An 11493-nucleotide genomic window follows, 5' to 3' on the forward strand; every position below is an offset into this window, starting at 1 on the left:
GTGAAGCAGGAGTCCTCATTTATAGCTGAGGAAAAGGAAATTCAGACAAGGAACACGGAAAGATCCACTGGAAGACACGCAGCCAGTAAAAGGCAGAGGGGTGGGGTGCCCAGCTGGCTTTGTGGGAAGAACATGCAACTCTTGATCTCCGAGTTGTGAGTTTGAGCCCCACGTTGGGCATAGAGTTTATTAAAAAGAAAAAAAGAGAGAGAGAAAGAAAGGCAGAGGGGGGAGTGGACTTGGGTTTTTCTGACTCCAGAGCCTGGCCGGGCTGCTGCAGGGGGGACACCAGCCCTGGAGGCAGATTAGATCATATAGCCCGTGGGACTTCTGAGACAGAGCCTGGCACTTTGGAGACCCTCCATGGATTGCCTTCCAGGTGATATGGAGAAAGAGCTGGAAGTGCTGTGGTCTCTGACAGTCCATCCCGCCGGCACCAAAGGGATCTCAGCACCCCAACCACCATCATCACCCCCACAATGGCCTATCCAGAGGGCCTAGTGGGCTCAGAAGTCCATCCCACTCTCCTGCCTGCCTTGCTGAGAACCAGTTTGCATGGTGAGACACACCTTCTCTTAGTCTTAAGCAAGGGGGTGGGGATCAGGTAAACTCAGAGTCCCACGGGGCCCTGAGGCGGGGTGAGGAGTGCTGAGAGCAATGTGGGGCTTGCCCCTTCCCTTGCCCCAAAGTCATAGTCCTTGGGCCCCTTCCTCTCTCCGGCCCCCTCCCCCACGTACCCCACCGGTCTCAAAGCCTGGAGGCACACCACTCATTCTTAAAACTCGTCTTCTCTGTGGAAAAGTCAGCATGGCACTAACCTGCCTGGCATATATGACCAGGCCCATTACTACCCCACAGCCCCATGTTACAGACAAGGAAACTAAGGCTGAGAAAGGAGTAGCCAGCCACTAGCCACTAGCCCAGAGCCAGCCAGAATCTTCTGACTGCAGAACCCCCGTCTGTCCCTGCCACCGCTCATACAGGGTAGTATCCCCAGAGAAGGACAGGAGCTGGGTCTCGCCACACCGTCCCTAAGGGATCCAATGGAAATTGAGACCCACCTGGTTCAGCTCGGCCCTGGCGAACGCTGGAAACCCGAGGCTGCTTTAGGAAGGCTTAAGAGCCACACCCCTTCTCGACCTCTGACCACTTTCCAGGCTTGGGAATGGGCCACACCTGGCAGGGCCGCACCCCCGGGGGCAGACCACAGCCTGTTCTAGAGGTCACAAATAGGACACCGGCAAGGAGTGGAGAGGCTGGGGTTCGGCACCGCCGTGGGGCAGTGAGGGACGGGCCACAACAGAGGTGCCACTGGGGGCTGCCTGCCAACTCGCTGGGCTTCTGAACAACCAGACAAGATAAAGCTTGTAGGGCGCTTCCCAGACTGTAAAGTGGGTGCAGACATGCAGAAATAGGAGACTCCTTGAGCATGTGACCAGGTCCCATGGCTCCCTAGAGTCCCAGCGATTGACGAATAAAAGTTGTATATATTTAGATCACACAACGTGATGTTTTGACATCCGTATACATTGTGGAATGATGACCACAATCAAGCTAATTAACAATCCATCACCTTACAGTTACCCTGTTTGGGGCGGTGGGCGGGGGGATGAGAACACCTGAGATTTACTCTCAGCAAATTTCAAGTAGGTAATACATTGTTGTTAACGGTGGTCCCCACACTGTCCACCAGGTCTCCAGAACTTATTCATCTTGTAACTGAAAGTTGGTACCCTTTGACCCACATCTCGCCTTTCTCCCAGCCTCCCTGACATAATTTTTCCAGTACCTACCATGTTCCAGGCCTTTATATACATTATATAATGGCTTTGTATCCATAATATCATGTAATCCTCCCCTGTGGGGGACAATTATCCCACTTGCACAAAAAAGGAAACTGAGACCCAGGCTATCTGAAGGACTTGCCTAAGGGCCCTGTGCCCTGAGGGGTGGCGCTGGGACTTTGCTTTTCTCACTACCAAAGCTGCATCTCCAAAAGAGATGCTTAATGCTTAATGTTTACCGACATTCATTAATTAATGTCTAATTTGCTGAGGGCAAATTATTACCATGGAAGAAGCCCCAGGCAGGACATACATATTACATGGACAAGGGGGCCGGAGGGGCCTCCTCAAGGAGTCACTACAGAATTCTTTCCCCACTGCTAGCAGAACAAGCTCCTTTCCCACATCTCACGCACAGAGGCCTCTGCCTGGACCAGGCTTCCCGACCCGAAAAGACTTCCAAGGCCATGCTAACCCATCACTTCCCCCAGGGAGCCTGCCTTGCCCCTGAGGCTGGTGAAGGGCCACCTCTGGGCTTCCCTCTGTCACAGCTGGCCACACTCTGCTGTCATCAGTGGTTTGTACCTCTCTCTGTCTCCACATCAGCCTGGGGGCACCTGAGGACAGGTCCAGTCTGACTCATCCCAGTGTCCCCAAAGTGCCAGACTCTGGTCCTTTCCCTCCCGCCCCGATACCCCCTCCTCCACGCAGGGAGGCTGCTCCTGGAGAGTGGCAGGAGGTCCCAGCCGGCGGCACCATCTGTCCCTGGAGGCACAGGACAGGAGAGGCACAAGGCAGAGGGGTCAGTTCCTCTGCTTAGCCAGGTCAGCCCAGGACACGGAGAAGAGCCATGGCACCAGGGCCCCCGCCCAGCTGTAGCTTGGCCCAGACAAGACTTTGAATTCTCTAACCAGCTCGAAGTGGCTCGAGGCCAGAGCGTTCGTTTTATTAGATGCAAAGCCAGACGGATACCCAGTAGCAGCGCTACCAGGAAGCTGAAGTACGCCTCACACCAGCAGGTACTCGACGAGTTAGTTTTTACCACCTCATCCAACCAACCGACCCTGTCTCTGAAACACTGAGGAAACAGAAGTCCGGATGAAATGAAAAGAGAAGGACCCATATCTACCATGGTCAATTGTGTGCCAAGCTCCGCACTCCTCCAAAGCCATTAAGCTTGCCTGTGATCTAGCAAGATCCACAGGAACAGCCCGGGTTCACAGAGGAGGAAACCAAGGCCTACAGGGTCAAGTGAGTTAGTGTCTGTAAGGCAGGTCTCTAGACTCATGAGCAGCTGTGCAGAGGTCCTGGGGAGGCCGGCTTGGCCCGGCCTGGACCCAACACAGGTGAAGGGCAGGGGTGCAGCCTCCGCTAGCCCCCGGTATGTGTGAGGCAGGGGGGCAGGTGATCGGCCCTGAATCTGCATTGTCAGGTGGGCTGGGAGGCTGTGATGGGGTGGGTCTGAGGGTGACAGCGAGACCACTCTCTGGATGTGCAGAGGTTCCCGATGTTTCCCTGGCCAGGACAGGTGCTGGGAAAGGGGTCAGCCTGGCAGGTAAGGATTCTAAGTCTCTCGCCAGCTGTACAAGCCCGGGCACATCATCTCACTTCTCCGTGCCTCGTTTGTACCAGGGGCCTGAGCCTATCACCCACCTGCCTGTTGTGAGGGGTCAGGGAGTGGGTGGGAAGGTGGCCAGGACCTTCGTGGTGCTGGCCATACAAACGGGAACCATGATGATGTGTCTCCCTAGGTCTCTGAGCTTCTCTGAGCACAGTGTGCAGGGACTATGTACCTTGGCACTAAGCCTGGGGACCAGAGCATCCCCAAGTACCACACAGTCTGGTGGGTAGGACAATACAACCCCTAGCACTCCAAAGCCCAAACCCTGCCTGCAAGGCCCAGACCCCCAGCCTACTGCAGCCTTGTCTCAGGCCCTCCCACCTGCTCTGCCCTCACTCGCTCCTGTCCAAGCCACACCGGCCTCCACTCAGTAGCTCAGAGGCACCAAGCCCCCCACACCTTGGAGCCTGCCAATGAATGCTGTTCCTTCGGCCTGGAATACCCTTCCAGGCCTTCCTCTGGCTGTCTCCTTCTCAACTGCTAGGTTTCTGCTCAGTTGTCACCGGCTCAGAGAGCCCTCCCTTGACCTCTCCCATTATTCTCTCACAGTCCCCTGTTCTCCTGCAATCTGAGGCTAATAGCTGTGTAACCTTGGGCAAGTTACTTAACCTCCGTATCTCAGGTTCATCTTCAACACGGGCATAGTAAGGTTATCTACTTCACAGCGTTGTTATAAAGGCTAAATGAGTTAATGCATGCTTGGCGCACAGGGAGCACCTACGTGGCATTTACTCTTATTGTTATTACTGTTCGTGGGGCTTGGCACAGATTCGGATCCTATATTTACTCGACTACTTTCTCACTGTGTCTCCTTCATTAGCTGTCAGCTCCACACAACAGCCTGGGTTCATCACAGAGTACTCAGTACCTGCCACAGGCTAATCCCTGGGCAGGGAAGAACTGAAATCAGTACAATATCCTGAGGAGACGCCATTCATTCTGGGGCAGGCAGGATGCAGATGGGAATGGGAAATGATGGCTGAGCTGGGTTTTGAAAGATGAAGAAGAGTCCTCCAGACAGACTACAAACACTGAGGGTGTCTGTCCATGGCTGAGATCAGGGTTCATATGGGGCTCCTGAACAGGCTGAAGCTAACTGTCTGAGTCTTGCCTCTCCCTCCAGGAAGCCCTCTGGGACTACTTCAGCACCCTTCCGAGCTCCCACAGTCACTCATTCATTCAGTAGTTTTTGCACTCATACTATATGATAGGCAGGTTGTTATATTCCTGTGGGTCTCCCCTCCTCTTCCACACAGCGGGGTTCTCAAGGCAGACAGGCCCCTGCCTTTCGCGGTCAGGACCAATCTCAAGATGGTGCACAAACCCTTCACAGAAGTCCAGGCCCCCAGGATGTCAAAGCTGGTGGGGACCTCAGAGAACACTCAGAGAGGGGGAGCACCTGGCCCAAGGTTACAGCAACGGGGTGAAGATAAGATTCTAATCTGGGGGGGGGAGCCAAACACAGTGCCTGAAACCTCCTCAGAGTCTGAACTAGATCCTTCATGAGGCCAGGGAGGTGGGCTAGGGAGAACCTCCAGCTGTCCACAGGTTCAAGGCGAAGCAGCGGGCCCACCCCCACGCGTGGGGAGGAGCATGTACGTCCGTGGCTGCACAAACGCGTGCGCAAATGCCCGCAGCTGTTTCTGACCCTCCCACCTCCCTGTCAGCGACGTTGCAGGGTTGCGGGGCTTCTCCGGGGAGCTGGGATCGACAGCCCCATCAGCTTTCCCAGAGTAAGTAAAGTTCCCAGGAGGTGACCTTGACCCGGCTAACACTGAGGCTGAGCAGAGGTTCCCAGTCTCCCACTAGGGTACCAGTGGGTCCTCACCAGCCCAGGAGTGTGGGACTCAGGGCCCAGTACAGACTTGGGTGGGGGAGGGGAGGGCCTCCACTGAGAGAGGCAAGGACTGAGACGGGACAGCAGGACCTTTCCAGCACCCGCAGACAGGGAATCAGTGCCCTCCCCCAACACACACACACACACCTCGCTCCCTCAGCTTGGCAGGCTTACCACCTCCCTCACTCATTCACGTGTTCCGAGGCCTTGATGGGTCCCCAGGGGCAGGGAAGAGCCAGAACCACCTAACTCCAAAACGTTCGCCATCTGCAGTGTCACGGGATACTGACAAGGGCCCCCAAACTCTGGGAAGCAGGGCTGTGGGTTATCTGAGGGCCCGCTTCTATTCCCAGTTTACCTGGCTTTCTGTGTCCCCCGTGAAGAGAGTTTGGTGGGTTTTTTTATTTGCTTGCTTTTCATTAAAAACAGCTTTGGTTACAACTCAGAAAACCATCCCAAACTGTCCTGTATCATTGGGGAACTAAGGGAATTCGGGAGGAAATGGGGGCATCCAAGGAGATCTACCATGCAGGCAATGGTCCATAGGTGGCAATCAAGGCTAGAGTGTTCTCAGCCGGCATGAGGTCACCCATGTCACCTCATGGGCCCAATTCCACCCCCACACCTACCCCCGCTCCCAGACTCAGGAGAGTGGGTGGGAGAGTATAGGGAAGCAAAATGCATTGTGGGCTCAGACTCGAAACATGTGGGCTGGAGTCTCACTTGGCTTTCGCAGGGCTGAGCCTCAGGTTCCCTAAGAGCTCAGACTTGGGAGCCAGATTGCCTGAGTTCAAATCCCAGCTCTGCCACTTCCTGCCAGTGTGATCCTGAGCCTGGGCAAGTCCTCAACCCCTCTGAGCCTCAGTTTCTTCATCTTGGATATGGGGATGATAGCTTTACCTACCTCATAGAGAACTGAACGAATTAATATATACAAAGCATTTGGTGCAGTGCGTAGCATGGTCAGCACTATATACAGATTTGCGACTACGATATTATTATCTCTGTAGAATGATGATAAGGATACATCCTTCCTCTACTGCCTTCTCCCCCAATTATTGATGGGGATCAATGGGAAAAAAATCATGAAAGGCACAGGAGAAGACACAGCCCCACCTGGAAAATGCTGTCTGCTCCAAGCTCAAGAGATGAGGGGCAAGAGGTCCTGCTGCTCAGATCCCACTCTCGGCCTCACTGAGAAGTTGCCTGTGCCCATGCATTCATTAGACACTGTCTGGAGCTCTGAGCATGCCCAGCCCTCTGCTGGGCACACTGACAGCAGGCTTGTGGAACTCACAGGCTGGTGGGAGGGATGGACGTGCAAGTGCACCACACAATCCAGTATGAGAAGGAACTAACACAGAGGCTCCCTGTGCCCTGAGAAATCTGAGAAGGCTTTCTGGAGGAGTCCAGCATCTGAGCTGAGATCTGAAGGCTCAGAGGTAACTTTCCAGGAGGACCGGGGGGAGGCTAGGGGCCACCCGAGCAGAAAGCACAGTAGGGACCACAGCACAGAGGAGAGAACAAAGGTGGTATACTGAAGCAGTGGCAAGCGGTTCAGTACGGCTGAATCTATCGGGGTGCGGAAGGTGGAATGAGGAGGGAGAGGCAGGCCGAAGCAGATTACCAAGAGCCTTTTGTATCGGGTAAGGAACAGGAACGCTATACTGAAGACAGCCGGCTCAGCAGGTGCGGGATAATCACATTTACCTATTAGAAGCAACCCTCCAGTGGAGGGGGATGGGAGGGGCTGGATGTGGAATCGGGGAAGCAGGGAGAAGGTGCCCTGGACGGGGGAGGGCACGGAGGTCTGAGCTGAGCGCTGGTCATGCAGATGGAGGGAGGGGATAGGTAAGAGATTTATTTGCCCCCGCCCCCTTTAAAAAGGCTTTTCCTGAGAACGTCCTCAGAGGACACCTACTCTGCGCCCAGCACAACCTCCGCCAGTCTGTCCTGCACCCTTCTCCCGTTCACCAGATCAAAGGCCCCCGCCAGGCGGTGATGAGCACTTGGCTCTGTCCCATGCCTCAACATCTAATCTCAGCTCCAAAGTCCCTGGTAAGACATTCCAGGGAAACGTGTGCTGCAAGGCCACTTAGCAGGACACCTGTCCAAGAGCCCACGCCTGGGCCTGAGCTTGCTCTCTGAAAGAGGTCATTGTCCCCGAGAATCGCTGGCTGCCACACCCTCCCTCACCACTCAGACCCCCTCCCCACCCAGCCCTGTAACTTCTAGCGGCCTCCGGGCCTTCGAGCCCTGAACTCCAGCACGCCACAGAGGCACGGAGCACAGACGTCCGGCAGAAGCACACACAGGACTCGGCTGGGAGAGACACACACCCCGGAATAGAATTCCAGACGCAGAGAACTTCCCCTCAGCATGGCCCCTGGGGCTTGTCTGGGGATTGTTACCTCTAATAAACCAGCCTAGGAGTTCTGCAGTTTCTCCTTCCAAGGAGAGCTAGAAAATGGCCCGTGGAAAATGAGAGCGAAGACGGAGAATTTCTGACTTAAAACGGAAACTTCAATTCTCTTTCAGGATCCCCAGCCTGCAGCCCCCTCCCCCGCCCACCGTTGGCCTCCAATCAGCCCCCCCACCCCCGCCCACCCTGCATACCCTTCGCAGGTGATTTCCGACATTCTGCATCATTGCGGCCAAGACCCCACTAGCCGGTGGCACGGTCGGTGGCACCCTCTGAGAGAGACGCTGGTCACCTGAGCCACGGCCAGGCTCCGACTCCAAATGAAGCCGGTCAGCCTCTCCTCGGGCCCCTCCTCCCGAGCTCCCGCCCCTCCTGAGCCCAGCTGTTATCACCCAGCCCTGCCTCTCCTCACACTGCCCTCTGCCCCCCCTCGCCCGGAGCACCCCCCTCCGAGGCTCCTGTGCCCGCCTGGCAGAGCGGAAGGAGAGCGGCTGCCAACTGGGCCCCGGCCACGTCAGGGGGCCCTGTGGCTGCCCACTGGGCACCTAGCGGGACACTCGCTTTACTTCCAGCCACAGCCAAACTTAGTCACCCCCACTTCCAGCCCCTGACATCCTGCTCACAGGGCCTCTTGGCTCCGGGGTCCCTCCCAGGGGCCGGGAGTCCCCACCCCACCAGCCCCAGCCAGTTAGACTGGCACACTGGTCACCAGGCTTCCATCCGTCCACAAGGGGTCAGGCTGGAGGTGGCAGGAAGCCAGGGAGCGTCCAGCAGCCTCCCAAAGAGATATCAGACCCACCTGCTAGGACTCTTCACCCTCAGGAGCGCTGCCCCCAAGAGCAGCCCAGTGTAGCTACTGGCCAGGGACAGGGCACACTCCCTCCTTCCTTAAAATAAGCAGTGTGACTTCTTAAAGTGACCTCTGCCAAATTCCACCTCATGACCTCCACAGGCTTCAGCCCCTTGGGCACCCAGCCCAGGCCCTCTGTAGCCACCACCAACTGAGAGACCACCCAGATTTCTCCCTCGTCCCTCTCACTTCTGCAAGAGGCTTCACGAGGAGGCCTTGACACTGACACTTGGACTTTTCATGATGGGCCAATAAAATAAAGTCCTTAGTGGTTAAGAGAAGAAGGCAGGGGAGAGCCAGGCAGGGGAGCTGGGGTAGACAAATGGATCAGAAGTAATAATGAGCACCTCATGATAACCGAGCACCTGCTGTGTCCAAGGCCTAGTGCTGTCCTCACTCCAACCCACCAGGAGGTCCCCTGGGGAGGGCACATGACATGGTCCTAGGTGGCACAGCTATTGAGTGCAGAGCCATGTTGGAACGGTCAGCCCAATCTGAGGCCTCTGCCCTTCATTGCCTCGAGCTCACTCCCCACACACCTACTGATGTCTCCCCCTGGGCCTAAGACACCTGGACTCTGGGCCGAGTTCTCTCACTAATGTGCTGTGTGCCTCTGAACAAGTTCCCTCTTGTCTCCGAGCCTCCCTGCTCTAGGAGTCAAGGGCTCTCATGTCCATCCCTGTGAACTTAAGCCTTTCCCTCGAAGAGCTTAGGGGTCTGTCAGCAGTTCGGTATTAACGAATGAGAAATTAAAGTCACACTATAAAGACAGCAAGATGGTCCAAGGATGGCCCTGAGGGCTGGGGCAATCTAGGAGGCTTCCTGGAGGAGGTGGTGCTTTCTGGCCTGAACACTGAATGGGTCTGGATAGTCTGAAAAGAGGGGTGAGATGGAAGGCCTAACAAGAACAGAACAGAATCCTCATCTTGCAGAAAAAAAGCTAGGAATCTGTCGAGGAGGGCCTCGAATGCCAAGCAACTGGGGTGAGGTATCAGGAAGCCTCTAAGAATGAAGAACGTGTTCCACATGATAAAAGCCATGTGAAGTGAACAGGACAGAATCATGAGACCTCCCTGGACTGGTAAGAAAACCAGCCCAGAGAAGGGACAGCTCATCACATGGCATCCAAGCAGGGCAATTTCAAGGCCACATGGTACAGAGGGGGTGAATGAAACCCAGAGAGCTTCTGGTCCCCAGCCTACCCGCTCGCCAGTGGCCCACAATGTCTCAGACTCACTGGACTCAGTCTAGTCCCCCTATCTTACAGAGGGGTACACTGAAGCCCAGGGATGACAAGTGAGCCACGCAAAGTCCATGAGGAAGTTGTCTAGAATCACTATTCCTAACCTCAAGCCTAGAGCCCAGTCCATCTCACCCCACAGCAAAGCACAAAATAAGAGAGGCTTCAGTGAGACTTACAAGAGGACTCCCAGCAAGGTTGAATCAGCATACTGTCAGGAACAAGGCACAGAGAGCCAGACCTTTCTGCAGAGGGCTCTGCAGCCCACAAAGGTCTCTCTCCTCTCTGCTCTTTAGCACAGAACTGACTCGTGTCTCTTCGGCAGCTCTGTTCGGTCTCTGGCTCCAATGAACATTTCCATGGGTATCTGCCTCCCCTTCTCGACCCTCCTGGAAGCCCCGTGAGGGCTGACACCACATCCTACTCATCTCTGTGCCCTCTCCCCATCAGCCCCCAGACTAGGGCCCTAAACATGAGAAACACACCACACCCCTGGATGAGTCACAGTCCTGGAAAGGTGGGTAGAGAGGAGGTCTTAAGTGAGAGTGAGGTCGGTGGTCCCCAAACTTCAGCCTGCATCAGAATCATGCAGAGGGCGTTTTAAAATTCAGACTGCTGGGCGCCTGGGTGGCTCAGTTGGTTAAGCGACTGCCTTCGGCTCAGGTCATGATCCTGGAGTCCCAGGATCGAGTCCCGCATCGGGCTCCCTGCTCAGCGGGGAGTCTGCTTCTCCCTCTGACCCTCCCCCTCTCATGCTCTCTCTCTATCTCATTCTCTCTCTCAAATAAATAAAATCTTTAAAAAATAATAATAATAAAATAAAATAAAATAAAATTCAGACTGCTGAAAGCAAAAGCTCCCGGAGAGCCCAAGAATCTGCATTTCTGATAAGATCCCAAGGGATGCTGATGCTGCTGGTCCAGGGACCGTACTGTGGGAGCCAATGAGCTGGAGACACAGGTGGGGAGAATGAGACCCAGAGACTGTTGAGGTGGCTCGTGACCGTCCATCCCTCTCATGGCCACCGTCACTGTCGTTGTAGCTTTCTGGGCACGCCCAGCCCTGTGCAAGCACCTCAGATACGGTACCACATTTGGGCCTCATCCTAGGAGGAAGATACTACCATTATCATTCTCCTACAGAGGAAAACTGGAGGCAAAGAGTCATTCGTCCAAAGTCATGCAGTTGATAAGAGTTAGCATAAGGATTTGAACCCCGATCAAAGTCCAGAGCCCACGGCGTAACCAGCACTCTCCGTAGCCTCTTACAGCTTATGCAGACCAAGGACTTCTCTAGGAGTGCCCGAACCCCATAGGCTCATGTAACCCAAAGGCCTGGTCCCCGAGTGCGCCTCTGGGGAGTCCTGTGAATCAAGAAAGCCTGCCTCTTAGGCCCCGGACCCTGAGTATTTTCTCCCACAAGTACTTTGTTTCCCCACGTGACGTCCTTCATCTGGCCCCACAGATGGGGCCCTCCTGGCTGGAAGACACATGTCTGCATTCATTCTTCAGGCCCATGTCCCAGCTCTACTGCCCCACTCAGTGACAAAACACAGCGAAGTCACCTCCATCTGTATGCCACAGTGATACCAGGTTGTCACTGTCCGGCATGGTCTGTCTCCCCCATCGGACTGAGTCCTCAGCATGGGGTCTGCCCAGAACAAGGGTTTAGTGACTGAATGATAGGAAGGAGGGAAGGAAGGAAGGAAGGAAGGAAGGAAGGAAGGAAGGAAGGAAGGA

The 11493-nt window shown here is 55.2% G+C and overlaps 1 protein-coding gene across 3 annotated transcripts in view; it reads right to left on the reverse strand.

Annotated features, from left to right (window-relative positions):
* ACOT11 (acyl-CoA thioesterase 11) overlaps positions 1-11493 on the reverse strand; it is a 47370-nt gene that overhangs the window by 33943 nt on the left and 1934 nt on the right. For 2 of the 3 annotated variants that reach the window (XM_032428227.1, XM_032428232.1), the window contains exon 1: positions 7859-8004. The exons of the other annotated variant lie outside the window; for it this stretch is intronic. In XM_032428227.1, the coding sequence (XP_032284118.1) occupies positions 7859-7891 (33 nt within the window). In that variant the 5' untranslated portion in view covers positions 7892-8004. Of the gene's footprint in view, positions 1-7858; positions 8005-11493 lie in introns of those variants that run through there. 3 annotated transcript variants of the gene reach the window in all.

This window comes from Phoca vitulina, unplaced genomic scaffold, assembly GCF_004348235.1.
Source record: "Phoca vitulina isolate PV1807 unplaced genomic scaffold, GSC_HSeal_1.0 scaffold2, whole genome shotgun sequence".
NCBI classification, from domain to species: domain Eukaryota; kingdom Metazoa; phylum Chordata; class Mammalia; order Carnivora; family Phocidae; genus Phoca; species Phoca vitulina.